Raw genomic sequence first — 22,138 nt, 5'->3', positions numbered from 1 at the left:
ATTCACATATAGTGATTCACCTTCATATTATCATATTATCATTTAGTAAAAGCATCTTTCTAATCCAATAATTATGATCGGAAATTTTCAAGGTATTTGCTTCTGGGAAAAAACTATTTCTCAGCATGGCTAAAAGGTTTAATAAAATAAAAACTGTACAAATGGAACTTATGCTGAAGACTAAAGTAGCTTAAGGCTGGTATTCTGACAGGCTAATTTCTAAAATTTTTTTGAAGCATAGCCCTTTATTGAACATTTGGCATGAAAAAGATTAAAATAATTTCTTTCCAATTATTCTTTAAGACTTTTTGTTAATTCCCATAGGCTCTCCTTTTCACAACTCTGTTTTATTGGGTAACACTTTCCTCCCTTGACAAGAGATCTTTAAATCTGCTTAGGTTGGCCTTAAAGAATGAGAAAAGGAAGACATGAAACTACCTATGAGTATGTAGGTCTCAGGAACAGGATGTGAGTATCTTCGGGTCAATGAAGCAACTTAACTGCAGAATCATCACCTTCTATAGAAGGAATCTTATGGTCATTCTTTTCTTTCCCCTTCCTTAAGCTCTTTAGACACTAAAAACAGTACACCATAGTTCAAAAAGCATTGGCTTTAGAGATAAAGTTTAAAAGGTTCAAATGCAATTTGACCTAAATGTCAATTAGAAGTATAATTTTGGGCAAGTTGTTGACATCACTGAACTTCAGTTTTCTCATCTGTAGAATGGGGATAATGTCCAAACTATAGGTTTGGGAGAATTAAAATAATACATAAAAGCACCTGGCTTAATAAATGTTAGTGAAATATAGTAACAACAGCACAGAAGCAAATTCCAAAACCCTCAATCCCCAAACTGGAAACTGGTTGCATTACTAATAGCCTCCATCTATAACTAACACATACATCCTGCCGACTATAATTTCAGCACATTTCCTCTTAGATGGATTTGATTTTATTATGAATATATGCTGATAAAGAATAATAGAAGTATTAACTAAAAAAACACATATACAGAATGCAAGTTTCTTGGCTTTTTCCCAAAAAATGTTTTTTCATTTACTATACCTATATCAACCAAGAACATCAGACGTATGCATTCTGTTGATAACACAGTTAACATGTTTCAGGTACCTCACATAAGATTAAAATGGAAGGCAATTTCACTCACACTGATGTATACTGGGTTTTCTTATTTATTGTTTGACATATGTTTCAGAAACATTAATTCCTAGTTACTCATTAAGCAACATCCCAGAATGTGTAAATGTGGGACTAGTCTACCTAACTGGGGTGAAAGAAGAAAAGCTGGCCCCAGCCAGCTTCAGCTTGTCTGTACTACACAACACTCTTCTGTAAATGTGGTTGGCAGGCACATCAAGTGTCTATGTTATATTAAAAAATACATACATCTGCAATGGTGCCCAACTGATAGCTATGTCTGAAAATGGAATCCACTTTCAAAAGCTAAAGTCATTTGGAAACATATGTCGAATATAGTGGTGATTCAAATGGGTCACATCATCTTTTGATCAAAATGAACACTGACACTATTCTCTTTTAGGACCAGCAGAGCGGCTCTGAAGGAATCTTCTCACCCAATTTCTTTACTCCATAATAAAGAGATGGGAAAGATCACCTAATTTATTTTCTCTGTGAACAGGTACCTTTTTTTTTTTTCTTTTTTAAGGTGGAGTCTCTGTTGCCCAGGCTGGACTGCAATAGCACAATCTTGGCTCACTGCAACCTCTGCCTCCTGGGTTCAAGTGATCCTCCTGCCTCAGTCTCCCAAGTGGCTGGGATTACAGGCATATGCCACCACACCCAGCTAATTTTGTATTTTAAGTAGAGATGGGATTTTTCCATGTTGGCCCAACTGGTCTCGAATTCCTGACCTCAAGTGATCTGCCTGCCTCAGCCTCCTAAAGTGCTGGGATTATAGGCATAAGCTACCATGCCTGGCCTGTGATCAGGTACTTCTAACCTAAAAAGGTCTAAAAGCATTTGGGGCAATAGTGAAGGGCTGAAATGAGTAATGCTGACCCCTAAGAGTACTAATCTGAAAGGTAATAGTCATTTTGATTTGGACTTGTAAGTTCCGACGATGTATTTTAAACATTATTTTACATTTCTGGGTTTATGTGCGTTTTCCTGTATGTCTACACTGAGAGACATGTGCTAGAAAATACATACCTCTTACTCCTTATCCTAACTGTGAAGATCTTTACCAAGTAACGACATTTGTTAGGAATTACTGGGATTCAAAAGCTGAAAGGGACTCTGTAAAGTACATAATCTACTTGCCTTGATTTTAGATGAGAAGAAACGTAACAAAAAGAAAACAAAACCCAGAGAAGTTAAACGACTTGTCCAAGTCATCTGGCCCAGTCAAAAACTCAGGGGGTCCAGTATCTTGGCTTTGGTCCTTGATGATCATTATCCCAGCATCATAATTTTAAGATAAGATAGGAAAGGGTTTTATTGAAATACTTTTCCCATATGATCTAATTTACATGACAACCCTACAGGGCAGGCATTACTATTGTCAATTTACACACCAGGATTCAGTCATAACTTTCCCAGGGGCACAAATATCTAAACGGCAGACCCAGGATCTGAACCTTACTCTGTCTGATATTAAGAGTTCAAGTCCTGGAAAAAAACGGATGCTGCTTGCTGTCCCCAGCACCCAGGCACTGGTTTAGAAAATGAATCACATTGTTTCCTTGTTACTCCCACTCCTGTCTACAGGTTTTTATTAATTAAAATACAAATCATTCTTGTTTTTCTGACCCTGGGCAATACTTAATTACCCTATTGCCAGGTATTATAGCTGTGTGAAAGTAAAAGTTTCTTTTAAAAATTCTATAATTTAGAATGTTCTCTCTTTGATTCTCACCCATTGATTGGCTGGAATCAGTGACTCTTACTGTATTTTAATATTATCAGATTTAATCTTGATCAAGAGAAAGAGCGTAAAAGCAAAAATGAGGTTTACACTTAACACGCCTGGCCAGCCCTTTACCACTTACAGCATAAAGGGACATGACGAGTGTAATTCTGATCTGAATTATAACCAATCAGAATTCATAACATTCATATTTGCTGTGAGATTTAAGATATTAGGACTAGACGGTATATACTTACTAGACATAATTAACAGAGCACATTTTAAAACTATTATTAAAATAGAAACAGAATAAATTAGGCTTTCCCAAGCCCTGATTATCTTTTCCTTTTTTCTTAAAAACAAAAAAAATAACCCTTGCTTTGCATATGTTGGTGACAAGAAAGTTAATTAATCCTTATAATTAAGCATTAAAAGTGTTTCTTGCTTTCTTATAGGTCCCTAGGAAATAAGTCAGTATATCCTTGACTGTATAATTTATCAGAGAGGAGTTACTCAATTATATGGAATATATTCATACGCTTATTTCAGGAATTTATTAAAAGAAAAAAACTTTCTAGGTATACTGTGATGTTATTTAACTTTCTGGTTAAGTGAAGATCTTATGCAGAAAAATCTTTGTCTCTACTTGTTTTTTTTTTTTTTTTGAGACATGGTTTCACTTTTGTTGCCTAGGCTGGAATGCAATGGTGCAATCTTGGCTACTGCAACCTCCACCTACCAGGTTCAAATGATTCTCCTGCCTCAGCCACCTGAGTAGCTGGAATTACAGGTATGTGCCACCATGCCTGGCTAATTTTGTATTTTTAGTAGAGACAGGGTTTCTCGTGTTGGTCAGGCTGGTCTTGAACTCCTGACCACAGGTGATCTGCCTGCCTCGGCCTCCCAAAGTGTTGGGATTATAGGCGTGATCCACCTCACCCAGCCCTGTCTTTACTTTTACATTTAAAACCTTTCTTGATAGTTTAGCAAATTTTCCGATCCATTTGGGCCAATCAAGTGAGCACAGCTCAATCTTTGTTTTACAACTGAGTATTGTGTTGTCTCTGATAACTTAATTTGGAGTAGGTACAATGTCAAAAAAGATATGCAAGACTGAGCTGAAGAGAAATGGTTCCCAGGCATTTAAAAAATGTTTTAAAACCAAATAATCCAATCAAAAAACTAATAAACAAACATCTCTAATATCAAGCTTGTGTGCATGTGACTGTTGAATAATAGGAGAATGCTGATTATTATAGTTGACACTCCGCTGTTTTATTGACACTAAAAATGTGCTCATTCATTTATTAAAAAATAATTTACTGAAAGCCTACCATATGGCAGGAATTGTCCCATGTGTGTAAGACACACCAGTAGACAAAACAGGAAAAACATCTTACCCTCATGGAGCTTATATTCCAATAGAGGAGAGAAAAAATAAAACAATGTAAGTTAGAAGGTGAGAACTGCTATAGGGAGAAATGACATAGGTTAAGGGGGAATCAGAGCTTAAGGGAAGATAGGTTACAATTTGGAATAGGGTGGCAAGGGTAGGCTTCATTGAGAGGATAACATTTGGGCAACAGAGCCATGGAGGTGAGGGAGAAGGCCATGCAGCTAGCTCTCAGAGAAGACCATACTAGGCAGAGGGGTCGGCAAAAGCAAAGGGCCTAGGGTGAAGTGGTACTGGGACAAAGAGGCCAAAGTGGAGGGAGGAAGGGAAGTTAGAGTGGCTGAGGCTGACTCTGTGTGTGTGTGTGTGTGTGTGTGTGTGTGAGAGAGAGAGAGAGAGAGAGAGAGAGAGAGAGAGAACGAGAGAGAGTGCATGCATACATATGTTGGAGTAGTAATGTCTGTATTAGAGCCGACTGTCACTGGCATCCTCCCTTGACCTTGATTCATGTCAAGAGCCAATAGCACCACTGACCGGAAACACTAACGGTGGTGTTGCCACAGATCAAAATAAAAGTGCAACTACTAGAATGCAAAGACAGTTTTTAAAAGCAAAGGAAATATTTTACTTATTAATTGCTGACCTGACTTCAAAGTGCTTCGACAGGCCAAGTCTATGAGGTAAGACAATGTGGTTAGTATAATAGAGTACTTAGCCAGTACTAAGTACTTAGCTAGTACTAAGCCAGCCAGAAACACCACTGAAAATAACCCTTCTCATTCCTGGCAGCTAGGCCAGTTTCAGAGGATTCTGACAAATAATAGAAACTTTTAAAGTTTACATGTAACTACATTAAGTTAAACTTCTTTTAGTCATTAAAAGGTTTTAACATATGAATGAAGTGTGCCTATCTGGGTAAATAATTACCCTACACATACACAAAAATCTCAATCTGTATAGTCTAATTGTATTTAAGAAACAGAGTTTTCCAGAAAGGTGCTCTTATTTGATAAATGGCTGTCAGTATGAAAATACACTGCAACAGTTATTTTATTTAGCTAAAGAATGTCAAGAACTGAATGAAGCATTAGGTTACCAAGTTTAAAAGTTAATACAGCAATACACAGCATTTGTATTAGAGCTTTAAGTAGATAAATTAAATTGAAATGTGTCTCTTAAGCAGTCATTGAACAAGCAAGATGAGAAATAAATTGAGCTTCACATCCGCCTTTATGGCATCTAACAACTGTGTCTGTCAACACACGGATCCTTTTCACTGTCAATTCAACACACATTTTGCAGACCTTGGGCCTGCAATTATTTCATTTCCTTTCTTGGAAATGTAATTTCCACTTACTTTTGGAGAATAAAAGGCAGACAAAAGGAGGAAGGAGTTGCAGTATTTTCTGATTCAGATTATCTGTGTAAAGCGGTAAAGGAAAAAAATCTATATACACACACTGAAGCATTTATCAGAAACTAACTTGTCTCAGTGAAATTGCTTTTGTGTCTGGATATTGGTTCAAATGTAGCCAGACTGTTGATGTCAAATTAGTGTTAAACAAATTTAATAGGAAAGATGGAGAATGAATATAGATCATCTTTCTGTTAGAAGTGTTCAAATGACTCTAGTCAAAAGAAAAGAAACACATGACTACAGGGGAAAATGTGGTTTTAAATACAATGAAATTAATTCAGCAAAGAAGTAAATCAGTAAAGTAAATTCAGTAAATCAGCAAAGAAGGTCATTCATTCCTGAAGAGAAAAAAAAAGTTAATAGCAGCAATGAGAGAATGCAAGAGAGGAAGAAAATACCAGTTGGCAAAAATAGATCCAAACTGAATTTCAACTTCATTTGTCCAGGTTTCACCTTTTGAGCTAAGACAGCTAGAATTACAAAAAAAAAGGGGGGGGGGGTTCTTTCTCTCTTGATAGGATGGGAAATCAGAGGTTTAATTAACCATGATTACAACATTCAGCTGATCTGATTTGTCTCACCTCTTCCTTTTCTTTAAGTGACAAACTAGCTGACATCCTGGCAAGAGAACTAAAGCAAAACTGTAGACTAATTTCAAAAAGAGCTGCCATTGTTATAAAACAAATTGATCCTCCACTAGATCTGTCTGAAACACATTCAGTAGCAGGATTAACTCTTCGACAATCAAAGTGCCACTCTGAAGCGAGTCTATACAGATAACTCTTTACATCGTATGTTTTCATTTTCAGGATAGAGCAATATTAGACACATCTTTAACTGAGGACTGGAAAAGGTTGTAAAAACATGCCCTTCTAAGTAGCCTCTAAAAGATCTAGTATCTTCTTGAGCTGCTCATGAACCATTAAGAGGGATGATCTATGTATTTAATCTCAAAAGACTGATTAAGTGTCTCCTGATGCAGTCAGTATCATCCAGATCAATTTTGCGTGTGTGTAGAAGAACCTGATTACCAAACCAGTTTAGGGGAAGTAAAACTTGTTCTTGTTGGAAATCTGCTCTGCTTTGGTGGTACTACGACGTTTCAATCTACCAGGACCACGCTGAGAAACTGCGTACCCATCTTTAAGAAACCACAAAATCCCAGGCCACAATTCCCTCACTGACCAGAGTCCTTATTAATACTGGAATTGTGAGAACTCTTTTCCTCTCACAGAGTAAGGCTTTCTGACAGCCCTACTTGAACCATTTTGCCTTTCAAGAGTTAATTCTTCCCAAAACTCAGCTCAGCTTTGTACATGGTACCTGCTTTGGATCTGAATGAGATCTCTAAGTTAGAACCCTAGAATGAAAAGCTGGCCCATCAAATGAAAGAAGAGAATTTGTTGGTGAGCCAAATCAAAATCTCTCTAAAGAGACACAAATCAAAGAAACACACAAGTTAGTCATTACAGATTCTTCTATACACCACTTAGTAAAGAGCGTCATTACTTACTGAAACGTAACCTTGGAACTTGTGCATCCTTCCAATTTACGGGGCCCTTCACCTGCCTCAGGTGTTGGGGGGGACGGGCTGTTGAATTCTGCCTCCAGAGTTTTCTTGTTCAAGGCTGTTTTTGTTACACTGGATACAGAACCCAACACTGGCATGGATTTGGACTCTGAGGTGGCTAATATCCCGGTTGGACCTTAAAACCAAACACATACCTCAAGTTTAATAATTCTGTACGATGCTTATTAATATGGTACTGAAAAACAGATTAGCTGAAAATCCCTCAAGAAGTGAAAAGGCCAAGTTTTTTAAAATTTCAAAAGCATGGTGGAGAATGTTCTTGATGGAAATCTGCTCTGCTTTGGTGGTACTACGACATTTCAATCTACCAGAACCACGCTGAGAAATTGTGTACAGATTTTTAAGAAACCACAAAATCCCAGGCCACAATTCCCTCACTGACCAGAGTCCTTAGTAATACTGGAATTGTGAAAACTCTTTTCCTCTCACAGAGTATGGCTTTCTGACAGCCCTACTTGAACCATTTTGCCTCTCAAGAGTTAATTCTTCCCAAAACTCAGCTCTGCATTTTAAATAGAAACTGGAACAATGTCAAAAGGCTCAACACTCTTTCTAAAAGGCTCATGAAGTCTTCTTGAGCATTAAAGAGCTTTTATGAACATTTTCGTTTTAATGTGAATGAGAAGTAAGTGGATTTATTTCCTCTTAAAACACAGACACAAAATCATAAAAATTAAGTGGGAAAGAGTTTGGCTATTTACCTTTTGGACTTTTCTACTCTTTAGGACAGGATTTAAAAACTATAATATAACTTGTTACCGAAATTACTGGCATATCAATCTAAAAACTCTCAGCACTGAAGCCAGCCCCTAATTTTAGGTTAAAAGATTCTATCCTAGGCAGTTTTTCTCAAAGCAAGATGCTAGTAAGTGCTTCTTGAAACTTCAGAAGAAATGCTTTTAAAACAAAGAGATTTATGAAACAAGTCACAAATATGCAAATTAAATGACTATTTCTAGAAATAAAGTGGGATGATAACCTTGAAATGTGCCAGTAAGAAGAGCACACAACTTGGGTGTCTATCCCTAAAGAAATGTCAGATCATCTTAAGATGGAAAGTACTAGTGGGTATAATCCAAAATGCTAGCTAATCTCTGACCATTGACATTAAGCTCTGGAATGCTATTCCTACATTTGGGTTTAATGTGCCTGACGTACTCAGTATAACAGTGTAACATATCAACTCTAAAAATGAAGGTCTAATTTGAAAAACCTACCTAAGAGAGACTAAAAAATTGTAAAGCCATTCTGTTGGACACCTCTCTGAGCCTTACCCTATGCAGGTGACACAGAACCTCTCTGTTCTAATGGAAGCCCCAGTTTACAAAGCATTAGTTTCTGTCTTCCCTATTTAACTTATACTATCTCAGCAGACAAGTTTGAACATTATTGGATATTTTGACTTAAAAGGTCTTTTCTGGCTGGGCACCATGGTTCACGCCTGTAATCCCAGCACTTTGGAGGCTGAGGCAGGTAGATCACCTGAGGTCAGGAGTTCAAGACCAGCCTAGTCAACATGGTAAAACCCTGTCTGTACTAAAAGTACAAAAATTAGCTGGGCGTGACAGCAAGTGCCTATAATCCTAGATACTCAGGAGGCTGAGGCAAGAGAATCGCTTGAACCCAGGAGGCAGAGGTTGCAGTGAGCTGAGATTGCACCACTATACTCCAGCTTGGGCGACAAAGACTCTGTCTCAAAAAAAAAGCCCTATTCCTCCCAGCTATGTCAAGCCTCATGTTGCATGGGGCTGTGGCAATTAAGAGAGAAGGGCAGAAAGACCAATTAATATTAGAGTTCCTGAAGATATAAATTTGAAGTTGAATTCAAGATTTGCTTTTGATCAGCTCTATTCTGCCCTTGGATAAGTGTTGATTACAATACTAGGTAGCTTTAAACAATCTGTCCTTGTAAGAAAGATCAGCTTCTGAATACACCAACGCATTTTCTGTAAAAAGGAAGGAGAGTAGTGAGCTAAGCTACAGCTCTTATACTTTTCTTATACACAAAAAGAAATTTTTAAAAATGTACAGTTTAAGATTATTATTACTGCATCCTGTCTAAGCCACCCAATGTTCTCCAAGAGGCACTTGCTGCTCTTTGAAGTGTCAGTTTGGTAGGCTACAAGACTAGGTAAAACAAGGGAAAGTCAGTTAGATGCATACGAAAAATCCTAAGGAAAAGGGTACAACATCCTTTGCCCGTGGGGGAGAAAACCATTAACCTGATACCTTAGTTCTGTCTTTCTTCTGACGTTTCCTTTCTCCACTTGTGACCTCACATTTACTTTCCCATAAGCCTTTGGGGGCAGAAGAAAACTACCCCAGAGATTCAAGTACCTGAGACACCAACCTATCCAACTCCTCACCTCTGTCACCTGACTCCCACCATGCAGCTCTGTGGCTTTACTTTCTTCCTTACTTTTCTCCCTGGAATTTTCACTTTGTCACTCCACAGCCTTTATAAAAACATTCACATGGTAAATACCACCTCTAGTTTGATAATAGAAAAACGTTTGTACCACCTAAACAATGGTATGATTTCTCCTTTAGATGATGAGAGTTTGTAAGTTTGTTTCCTTCATTTTTTTTCTTTTGCTTTGGCTATTAGGAAACTCAAAGGAAATTTTTGCTCAATTACAAGTCACTCTCTTAGCGTATGTTTGCTCTCTACCTAGCCAATGACAGTTCTTGTTTTTCTATTCATTTATTAATGGTTTTATTGAATGTGTATTTTCTATTCTAACTGACCTAAAATAATGCATTAAATATTTGTGTATTGGAGGAATGTAGTAAATAAAAGATTCCCTCCATGTACATGAAATGTATTCCTTTCTCTACTCTGAAATATTCAAATTTCCATATTAAGTGAAAACCTTTGCTCACTTCTTAGATTGAAAACTAATTCTGAAATGTGAGTGTTGTACATTTTGACCAAAGTCATGAGTGAAGTAAGAATGTTTCTGGAGAAATAAAAAAGCCAGTGGCAAAATACAGAATGTGAATGACAGAGCACTAAAATGGCACATGGACGAAGTCCTTAAAAATAGCAATGTTTACATGAGCAACTTTAAGGCTGAAACAATGAAAAGGATGACTCAAGCACTGATGAAGTCACAAAATGATTAACGACTGTATGTCTCGGGCTGCACGATGCTCGCAAAGCCATCCTAAGGAAAAAAATGTTGTGGTAACCTCTTAATTTTCCTGAAGTAGTTGTTTTCAAGGGCACTGCAGGTGGCAGAATCCTTGTAGGATTTTTAACAACAAAACTTCCAGACCAACCTAAAAATTGAATGCTGATCTTTTTTTAAAGAAGAAAACAAAAGTTTCGTCTTTTTATAATAAAAGTTTGGTTGGTATTAAGCCACTTTGGGTTCAAGGAATCAATTTACTCAATTATCTGAGCAAATCTCTCTCTGAACATTAGAACTTGATGATCAAAAATCCATCTGTAATATTGTAGCTACTTAAATTTGGTCGATGTGACTCAGTATTCTCCAGATTTAAACTATTATGATAGGCTCCTTGAAGCTGACTGAATTTAATCAGGAAGCTTCAGGCCATTAGCTGTGGTTGCTGATTAATTTTACTTTAAGGTGGTTTTTTAAAGTCAGCCTCCTGCCTGCCCACAAGGGGAAACCTCATGAAGGTTTCTGTTAATTCCCATGATCCAGCCGATGAAGCAGCACAAGACATGCACAGTTCTGGGATAAATACTGAGGCTAATACCGACCTAATGTCACACAAATACAAACTGAACTCAATACTTGATCAGATGGCACATTACAGTTGGTGACAGAGCTGGAATTTGTCACTCATTTCACAGGTAGGCACAGTAAGCTAAATGGATACAAAGAGTCATGATGATTTTCCTGCATTCGTAACTGATGTGCAATTTCTACTGCAACTACTAATGATTTCTCACATATTGATTTAATCTTTAGAATAATCCTAGGAAGCAGAGCTTTTATTATTCTCATTTTATAGATGAAGAAACTGAGGCACAGAGAAGTTGAGTAATTTGCTTAAGGGCAACCAGCTAGTATCCAAGAGAACTAGGACTCAAACTTGGGTGGTCTGACTCCAGAGTCTGTACTCGATGTTATATGGTTGCCGAAACTCTTTCTGCATTTCTTTACCAAGGGCATCTGGCATTCAACAAAATCAGATCTATAAAGGCCTGGTTACTTACAAATAAATAAATATATCAACAAATAAACACATCTAAGAGTTCTTATGAGATATGCATAAATAACCCATCCCATACTTCTCACTCACATTAAAAATAAATATTTTAATAATAATTTTTAAAAGATTGTTTCATGTTAAAAGGGACTTAGAAGAAGGTGTTTCAGAGGTGAAGAGAAGGACTGTGGAGAATTCAAACCAGCTTACTACTGCTATCTGCTTCTGCTGTCACCTTTCTGCGACGCAAAATCCTTTCTAACTCAGTTTCACTGTTTTCAGGGTCAAGGGATTTTAAGCTTCTTGAACTAGTGGATTTGTTAAGTGTCCCCTAAAGTGAAAACAAAACAAAAACAAAAAGGTTAATGTCTTAATACAACACACAAAAGAACATAAAAATCAAACCATGAAAACATTATCAGAATTTGAATGGAATCAGGAAATAAAATGAATTTGCTATATATTAATTTTTTAATGTGCACATTTTCAACAAGACAGAGTGTTGGATCATTTAAGAAGATGCTACTGATGGTGTAAAATGCTAGCTTTTGTTTCAGAAGAACAGCACAAGAACACTTCTGGAAGAGGGGACTATGAAATTCATCAGTGGGAAGGTACTTGCATATCGATGATTAAGACTGATGTGTATTGAATGGGTAGACAAGAGAATTGATATATTAAACTCACCTTAGAAGGAAATCTTTATATGGCAGCCACAAGCTACTAAACTGAAATCATAGTGGCACTGAAAAATGTGTGACCGATTCTTCAGAAAGTAGCCCTGGCTGCACACCTGATGTCCATGGCGTCGTGGCTGTCAAAGGAGGCACATAATGCTCTCCCGTGGCCGACCCAAAGAAGGGTTGCACTGAGCACATCTTGACTTCAGTGTGAAAGGAAAGTTATAATCATACAGAGGGTAAAGCAAGGGTCAGCATCTCAACTCCACATTCTTAAGACAGGAGACAGATAATATATTATTCAGGGCCCAGAAGATACTGAAGGAAACAAGAGATGCTATAAATCTACTCCTCCTGAAACTGATACTGGCTTTCAAGAAGACAGAGAAAGATCCATGTTTCCCTGCTCTGGCTCCTCTGGGAAGTATGTCACACAGAGTGATAGCTAAGGTTTTCCATCTCCATTACTAGTCAAGTGTTTGGACAGAACACTGGGTGATGTACTTCTCAGTGATATATAAGGATTCAATACATCAAGTCTTTGGTAAAAGATGCCCAATATTTCTTTGAAATGGTCCTTCTCAGCTGTGCCACACACTTGGGCAGCAGCGGAGGGAGGGGAAGGCAGGAGAACCATAATCTTTTGATCAGAGGAAAAAAGAACCTCAAGTCTGGTTTAACTTGCCAGACTTCATGACAGAGTCAAAAGGCAGCTTTTGTCCACCAAGGCTAATAACCTTGCCAGCCTTTGTATGGGTTGAACTCACTGAGGGGTTGCCTTAATCCTGCTCCCTCCTGGCCTGCCAACTACCTGAGGATTCTAAGAATTCTACTGGCTAAAAATGGTAACACTTGTTTCTTCTTTAGCCTATAAAACAAAAAAAGGTGCTTGTAAAATCAGATGGTTACAAACGTCATATGTTACAAGCTATGTTGTTTTGTTTAGGAAAGTTTTTCCCTAACTGCTTAAAGTCATAAAAAAGTATAGAAAGTTATATAAAAGCAGTCAGGGAAGAATCTGACTAACAAGATTAGATCATAAGGCTCATATTTTAACCAGGCATATAATTTTTTTTCCCTAGAAGTACCTCGTTTTGACGGGCATGGTGGCTCACACCTGTAATCCCAGCATTTGGGGAGGCTGAGGCGGGCGGATCATGAGGTCAGGAGTTTGAGACCAGCCTGACCAACATGGTGAAACCCTGTCTCTACTGAAAATACAAAAATTAGCCGGCGTGGTGGCACACGCCTGTAATCCCAGCTACTCAGGAGGTTGAGGCAGGAGAATCGCTTGAACCTGGGAGGCAGAGGTTGCAGTGAGCCGAGATTGCGCCACTATACTCCAACCTGGGAGAAAGAGTGAGACTCTGTCTCAAAAAAAGAAAAAAAGTACCTTGTTTTGCTTTCCATTTATTGCAAAAAAATCATTAAATACATTAAAAGGAATATCACATCACAAATCACAATATAATGGCTTATTTTATCATTAAAATCTAGTTTGTTTCTTTAACATTGCTGATATGATTTTGTGTAGGAGTCACACATTGAGGTATGACCGATACTGACAAGGTACACAAAACAGAACTACAGCCACTTCAGATACATTTGAAAAAAGTACTACAACAACTATTCCATATCATTTGTATTTATAATTTTTAAAAACTTACCGTCTCTATCATTTGTAAACAGATATTTGAAAAACATATGGTTATCACTACTAAAATATGTTATAAAACTACTGCATTGTTTGAATATCAAGGACACTGTGTAATTTTTCTCAATCACTTGATTTAATTCAAGGAAAATTTATATGTGTGTTCATACATACATACATACCTTTCAAGGATATCTTTTTTGATGAATGTATCTTTCACAATATTTTCTAGCTTTTTATTTGGACAACGGCATTCTTTCCTCAAATTCTTGACTGTAGTAAGCTATTCTCTCATCATACCTGATTACTGAAGGAATCCATTTTCCACGTTCTAACCCTTGAATCCCCAACTTCTTTCTCCATTTACTGAAGGATGAGGTGGCTTCAGCTAATATATGAGTAAACTTTCAATACAGGGGCAATTGTGGAGGAAATAAAGGTTTCTGCATGACTCTCAACTGAAATGATGACAAGCTCAGCTAATAAAATACCAAGACTATTTAAGTTATCTCTTTATATTAGAAGCATAAAATCTGATAATCAGAAATTAACTTAGAAACTCTGTGGTACATGTAATTCCTTCACTTTATAGAAAAGAGAATTCAAATTCAGTGAGCCTCAGGATCTGGGGCCAGGTCCCACAGTAAGTCACTGATAGGGCTGGATCTAGAACTTAGATTTCCCAAGTCCCAAATCAGTACTCTTTTCTACTTCAAACCACTGCGATCATTTAATGATCTTAAGCTCCATGCTAGTTAAATGTTCATAAAACTGACTAATCTAATTGTCAGACAAAATTAACTATTCAAAAATTTCTAGGTACTCTGGAAAACCAAAGATGGCTGGAAAAGACCCATAATATAATTTTTTTAAGTTGCTTTTAGTTCTTGGATTTAGAGCCAATTGAAATTGAGAAGACAATTTTAATTTGCATCAATTTATTCTTCAGAAATCACCACTGTCACTTAGAGTGGCTTTTTAAGTGACTGGGGTGACTCAAAAGGCTTTATTTCCTAAACCTCAAAACCTTCTGTGACTATGAGAAATGGACTATACATATTTGTATCTACAAAATACCCAGCTTTAAAACTTAAGCATAAGTAGGTTTGGAAAAATGAGTTCAGTCAATACTGAGACATTAAAAATTGGCTTGAAAATTCTTCAACCCAAAAAATAGAGTAGGGTTTTCAAACTCCCCCAAACCAAAGCCTTGTTTTCTACCAGTGGGCTAACTCAGCAGAAGGCCACGTCACTAAGTCTTATGGGTCACGTCCATTTCATCAAAAATAACCCACACTGAGCTTCCTCCTGGTTCTGTTCTACAATAGAACTGAACACCATGTTTCTTGATGTCCCCTGGTTCCGGTGCTTGCTTTCCACTTCAGTACACAACTGCAGGCTTTTCGTGTTCCATCTTGTTTCTTACACGCTATGATTGTGAGGTTGGCACCATGTGCTTTACAGGGCACTAACTTCAATAATCCAAATAGTATGAACTCCAGCAACAAGCACCACTCAAGACCCAAATGTTTGGCAGGCTGCACTAGGAGCTTTTTTTTTTTTTCTCTTTCTTATAAGAATGTGTATGGTTTGTAGGCTCCAGGTGACTGGGAATTACAAATAGTCCAATCTCCCTCAAAGAAACTTCTATGGGAGAAGAGAAGAACTGCCACTTGGCAAAGAGTAGGGGAGAAAATCATGAGTTTTACTTTTTAAAAAACAATGCAAATAAATCATACTGTCAGAGTAGTAACTCCTAGTGATACATTAATGCAGGTAAGGCAGAGAGATCTAATGAGAACCAAGGGAAGAAGGATGGGGCAATTTGCATTAAAAAAGATGTTTTCAAATTTTTTATAATTTATAAATTATTTCACAAATTTCTCTCCTCGAAGTGGCACAAAATTATGGTGAATATGGTATTTAAGAGTAATGCTGTAATGCAGTAAACTTGCTACCATCCAGCATTCTCAGAGAATGGGATATCTTGGCTAATTAAACATTATCATATCTATCTCATATAGATGTCTGATTTTCAAAATTAACCTAATTTTTTAAAAGTCAAACTCAGTATAGTTTCCTCTTTCACTGTTGACCAGAACTGTGCCCCAGGGCACATGTTTATGAACATGAATTAGCAGTATAACACGAACACAACCAAAGAGACTGTCATAAGGAGTTCTCCTTAATACAACACTGAATAACAGACTTTTCTAATCAAAGAATCCATTCGATAATCACCACATGCTTTTTCAATGCCTTTAATACATTATTCTTCTGTAGGTAGACCACCACTGTTAGCCAGTGATATACCGCTCTTCAGTGCTAATCCCACTCACTTAAAACTAAAGCAAACTAATTAAGCCATTCTGGGTTAAGTCTACTGTTTAAAGACATGCTTGATGAAAACAATCTTGTTTACCACAATTATGTGGATGTCTACATGCAATGCATAATTAGCACAGCAACAACAAACATGGGAGTATTCAGTCTTGCACCTCCGCCCCCATGTTTGTTGACTTACTGTGCATAATAACTGGGATTGGGACTCTAACAGGATCTGAGAATAGAGCTCTGAGTATCTGAAACATTTTCTAAGTGAGGCATCTGTCTCTGACAGCAACTGCTGGAGAGTGCCGTAGCCACTGATTCCGTTGGCTAAAGCTCACAGTTTGAAAAGCAAAACTGTGACTCAGGAGGGACACGAAGTATGCTCTCCAACCTTGAGAAAAATGAAATTAGTAACATAAAAAAGAGCCTCTTATTTTATTCTTCAACTTATCATCAAATAATTGTTTCGATGGTGAGGAAAGGCAGACTGTGATCCTGATATGAAGCTATTTGGGGATGAGCTTAGCTTCACGTTTAGGATTCTGCTTTCAGGCTTCAAAGTAAAGCACTATCTATCGTATTTCTGTTTTTCATCAACATGTATGGATCCTTACATAGGGCCAGACACTTCATCATCAAGCTTGATGGGACTGGAGAGCAAGAACGGAAAACAATGACTTTGGTGAAAGTATAACCACTCTTTTAGAATAAAAACAGCACAGTGTTATTTGAAACATTATTAACATATGTGATGGAATGATCTGTAAGCACAATCAAATAAACTGGCTAAAGATGAGGCTAATTGTAAATGGGAATAAAACACACCACAAACAATTCACAAAAACCAGGTTTTAAAATACTCTCCTTCCATTTCCCCATTAGCTAAACAACAAAACCGAGATCTATTCTTACCAGTATTCCTTTTAGTTCATCCACTGCACTTTCGCAGCCTTTTGAAGGTTCTGGCTATAATTTTAAAAAGAAAAAAAATTACTGAGTAATTCAGTTTTAAAATACTAAACAATGATTTTTACATGTAGTATTGGTAGCCTTATATTGGTAATGTGTATGACAATATATATTTTTAAATTAGATGTATGCCTTAAGGTTAGGAAAAAATATTAGCCATGTTAGTGCTCCCAAGCAGCAGTTAAACAAAAAATAAGAAGTTATATTCAAAGCAAAAGGAGACAAGCTACCCTCTTCTAAATACCATATTGTTACCTCTTGATTATCATCATAGGCAGAAAAGATTTGGTAGACATCAGATTTCAAAGATCTGATTCCAAATTATTCAGAGCTTCTTACAATAAACTACTCTCCACTTGCATTGCTGGACTCTGCCACCAAGCAGGGACTAGGAAGAAGGCAGTGCAGAGCAGAAGCAAGACACAGAGCAGAAAACCTCTCTTAGTTCCACCAGCTCCAGGAGGAGTTTAGCTTACAGGGGCCTGGCACGTCTTGTCACAAGAATTTCACAAAAGGACCGAGTCGAGAGAGCAGGGACCAGCAAAGAACCTGGCTTACAGGAGAAATGTTGGCATGGCTGGCTGCCAGAGCAGTCAGATCTCAGAGGACGTGTAGTCCAATCATTCATCTTGGAAGGAAAGTCAGGCTTGAGCAAGGTAGTATTTGAGTCAGATGTCTTGATTACAAGCTCAGCTCTCTTCTGGCCACACCATCAACAAAGTAATTTGAAGTAAATTCTGGGTATGATATAGTATATACCCCAATATACCTAATGATCTCTGTGGATCATTCAACTAATTTAATGGAGAAAAAATTTAGCATGAGGTCCTCATGAAAAATAAGTTCAGGAAAGACTTCTGATCTCCTTTGTACCACTTCCTTTCATGAAGGATAGAGATGAAGGGGACATTTGCAAGACATAGTGAAAGGAACTCCTGAGCCTCTTATTCCTGGAAAATAGGTAAGGTTATATTCTCTATCATCAGAAAATAAAAGTTAATCAACAGCGACCTATAATCCTTTTCTCTCAAAACAGAATTAGAAAATAAGACCCCATTTCAAATTTTAAAAACAGAGAAGTGAGACAGAGAGAGGTTTGCTGCTTGTGTACAAAGCTGACTAAGGCATTCAGCTCTCATAGCACAGATTTTCTGTGAAATACACATGCCCTCAGTGCCAGTCAGTAAGCACTAAGACACTAATTTCAACCACACTGGCACCACCACCACCACCACCAAGGAATTTAGAAAATAAGCAGTTAAATTAACATTCTCAAGGCACGCTTGACTTCTGCAGGTCACCTCTTCAGGTGACAAGTTGTGATCTTCAAACAAATGACCAGCCTTGAGGCATACCCAAAAGTGCTGCTATGCCACTCAGGTTGCCCTCTGATTGCACACACCTTTTGAAGCCTGGACCACACAATATCATAATTTGTCACATTTCAGGAAAGCCCAGATGGTACTAGGGGAAGATGTCTGTCCTCAAGCATGCAGTGATCATTTGTTTTAAAGTTACTGACCAGGTCATTCAGCACTGTATCTACACAGTTTAAGATTACCAGCAAAAAACCCAGTCGTCCACTGATCCTTGTTCAGTTGCTTCCCAGATTTTGAATTGACATTAAATAATGTGTAACTGCAGGAGGAGTTATGGGAAGAAAAAAAAAGCACAAAGTGATATTCTGAAAAAGCACAAAGTGAAGATGAAAGTATGTATGGAACACTGATTGCTCACGATTTAAGAAATTTTCAACCTTTTCTTTCAAAATGAATTTTGTTTCTTTATGGAACTGCATTTTTCTCTAGTAATAGTTTGTTTTTGCTTATTCTTTCCATAATTAGCGGTGATATAAAAGTCATAAAAACGGCTTCTTTTTCAAAGGTGGCACTCAGACCTTGCATTTTAAAGTGTTTTCACACTTTATTCCATTTGATCCTGACAACAACCGCATGTGTCAGATAAGCCGGGTGCTATTCCCATCTGGAAGAGAAGAAGTGTGGGGAAGCTGGGTGACAGTGCCAGGGCCCAGCTCCAACAGCTCTGCTCTTCACTCTCTCACCAGACACCAGCACTGGGCCAGCTGTGCCTAATCATTCAACACACTTAGCTTCTCCTCCAGTTTTACATTTCATCCTTTACTTAGAAAACTGCTTTCCGAATATGGGCACAAGACTGAACTATTTTACGTGGTTGGCTGAAGCTTCTGTTTCCTTAGATATAAATTTACTCTTAGAATTGAGTATTCGTTGCCTCTTCCCAATCCTGTTCCATATACAGCCCACACTAAAGCCACTCTAGCCTGGCCTACCTATCTTGTCTGCCTGTGGCAAAGTGGTAACTTAGAAAACCCATCAGAGGCTGGGCACAGTGGCTCACGCCTATAATCCCAGCACTTTGGGAGGCTGAGGCAGGCAGATCATGAGGTCAAGAGATCGAGACCATCCTGGCCAATATGGTGAAACCCATCTCTACTAAAAATACGAAAATAGCTGGCATGGTGGTGCATGCCTGTAGTCCCAGCTACTCAGGAGGTGGAGGCAAGAGAATCACTTGAACCTGGGAGGCAGAGGTTGCAGTGAGCCAAGATTGCCACTGTACTCAGCCTGGTGACAGAGCAAGACTCCATCTTAAAAATGAAAAAAAAAAAAAAAAAGAAAGAAAGAAAGAAAGAAAAAGAAAGCCCATCAGAATGTGTACTGAACACTGGGGGACATTTTACGCAGCTGAAGCAGGGCAGCCTTGAGGAAGGAGAATGAACCAAACCATAAAGGTTAGTGAAGAAGCGGAAAGAAGAAGAGGAAGAGGAGAAAGAGGAAGAACCAGTCAGTTCATACTTAATTAGAAAGGAGAAAGAATATTTTTCAAGAAAAATGTTGAAAACTATCATTGGGCTTAACAGTAGCAAATACACAAAGGCAGGGGAGAGATCATGAATGGGACTCTAAGTGCCTTCACAGATCCTGGAGCGCTCGCTGTGGTCTAGTTGAGGAGAGACTTTTTCTCCTTGAAGTGACTTGGAATACATTTGTGAAATGAATGAAAAACAATCATAGAAGTCTCACTATTTTCCCCAAAGTTGTCTTAGTTTTATTTTGCCATTATTATTATGTGATACCCTCCCTTACAACAGGAGCCTCAGAAAGGTGAGGGCTTTTGCCTATTTTGTTCACTACTTTATCCCCCATGCCTAAAACAGTATCTGGCATATAGTAGATAATCAATAGAATCACACAAAAGAATCAGGAATCAAAGAAAAGAAAGGATGTGACAATTGTTATTTGTTTGGTTTAAGAGTCCATATCACTACCTCTCGCAATATGACGACAGCACCCCCAAAATAACATGGCTTCCTTTCCACACTGATTTAGGTTCCTGAAACATGCTTATATGGAAGTAAACACTTTAATGACATATTAGCTTTATCCTAAGATTTGACAGTGAGTCCTGATGCACCTTTCATCAAATTTCAAATTCGTACATTAAAATAAGGAATTAGCAAGCAGGGAAAAAAGCATTTAGTCACTCCATACCTTTGTCTTCGGTCTGGCCGTCTGATTAACAGGTCTAAGATGAACTCCCTTTTTAATTCTATCCATCATCTCTTCAACTGCTTGCCTCTTTAGATCTGTGACTTCTTCAGCTGCTCAAAGAACACATACATAAATCCTCTTAGGTTACAAGAAAACAGCTACTTCCTGTTTTTGGTGACTTGGAAAAACTACACCATGTAATTAATCACAGTCATTTTTCATTCACAGTTGCAGAACACTAAAAATTTACTAAGATTAACAGCTATCAAGTAGCAACGTTTAAATAAAAATTTTTTAGATAAAAAATCTGATTAGAAAAATAAGAGTTGTAAAAATTTGTAGCCCAGATCCAAGTCAATATTGTTTCCCCTCTGTCAACAAGGCAGACTTTGTTCATTTGTCAACATTTCTCCGGGTCTTTAAAATACAAACTTTGTGCCTAATACCAATTAATCTTCCACTCAAAAGACATTTTTACAATTTACAGTACATCCTATGTCAAAGAAATCAGCCCAAAAAAGAAACAACTTCCAGAAATCCATTAGTGAAAAAAGATCAAACAGATGTTTTTCTTGTTGGAATAAATCTATAGTCAAAAGACAAGCAGCAAATAAATAAAATATATTTTTTAATTGCCATCTTTTGTTCACATGGAAAGGAAACATTTTTTTTTCCCATTTATTTATTTTATTGTATTTTAGGTTTTGGGGTACATGTGAAGAACATGCAAAATTGTTGCATAGGAACACACATGGCAGTGTGATTTGCTGCCTTCCTCCCCATCACCTACATCTGGCATTTCTCCCCTTGCTATCCCCCCCCAGCTCCCCACCCCCCACCGTCCCTCCCCTATTTCCCCCCAACTGACCCCAGTGTGTAGTGCTCCCCTGGAAAGGAAACATTTAAGCCAAACTTTCTCGAGTCTTTTAAAATTGTCAATGTTAAAAGAAAAACATACATGTAGCAATAATTGCAATTAAGTAATTACATGTGATTTTAAAATTCAACTATCTATTGTTTAACCTTGGCACTATTTTGCTGCAAAAAATAAAATAAAAAAGAGGTAGAGATGTGTTATCAGTTGAATGAATGTAACTGAGGTGAATTTAAATCTGTTGATTAAAAAAGTGAAATGTCTCTCTTGTAGAATAACTTGACCAAAATCACAGAACCATTTCAGAACATTTATCACCATTAATGCAGTTCTAGGTCTTGTGTTTAACTTCATCTAGCTCACTGCAGCCAACACATTTGAGTTTATCTCTTAAGGAACTTCTTATTGGTATCTTTAATAGACTCTACACTGCCTGGCAATATGGTGGGCATTCAACAAGTCTCTACTGACTATTGACTTCTGTAGTTTCTACTTTAAATGTCCACTAATATTTTTACTATTTGATTTGAAATGACTAAACCCCAAAAGGCTGGCTTCTAAATGCAGGCAATCACTACCACAACCCCAAGCTAATCAGCTCTAGTATCAGGCTTTGCAATAAG

The 22,138-nt window shown here is 37.6% G+C and overlaps 1 protein-coding gene across 5 annotated transcripts in view; it reads right to left on the bottom strand.

The window, feature by feature from the left end:
* The window catches only part of SHTN1 (shootin 1), a 123,950-nt gene that overhangs the window by 10,269 nt on the left and 91,543 nt on the right, over nucleotides 1-22,138 (bottom strand). For 3 of the 5 annotated variants that reach the window (XM_017543788.2, XM_017543789.1, XM_037743970.1), the window contains 4 exons: nucleotides 20,642-20,751; nucleotides 17,052-17,105; nucleotides 11,685-11,805; nucleotides 7,212-7,404 (listed from right to left, as the gene is read on the bottom strand). In XM_017543788.2, the coding sequence (XP_017399277.1) occupies nucleotides 7,212-7,404; nucleotides 11,685-11,805; nucleotides 17,052-17,105; nucleotides 20,642-20,751 (478 nt within the window). Of the gene's footprint in view, nucleotides 1-7,211; nucleotides 7,405-11,684; nucleotides 11,806-17,051; nucleotides 17,106-20,641; nucleotides 20,752-22,138 lie in introns of those variants that run through there. The other 2 variants (XM_037743971.1, XM_017543791.2) reach the window with 2 other exon arrangements.

The sequence above is a fragment of the Cebus imitator genome, unplaced genomic scaffold (assembly GCF_001604975.1).
Source record: "Cebus imitator isolate Cc_AM_T3 unplaced genomic scaffold, Cebus_imitator-1.0 Scaffold161, whole genome shotgun sequence".
Classification (NCBI taxonomy): domain Eukaryota; kingdom Metazoa; phylum Chordata; class Mammalia; order Primates; family Cebidae; genus Cebus; species Cebus imitator.
The sequence above is the reverse complement of the archived record's forward strand: the minus strand, read 5'-3'. Positions and strand labels throughout refer to the sequence as shown.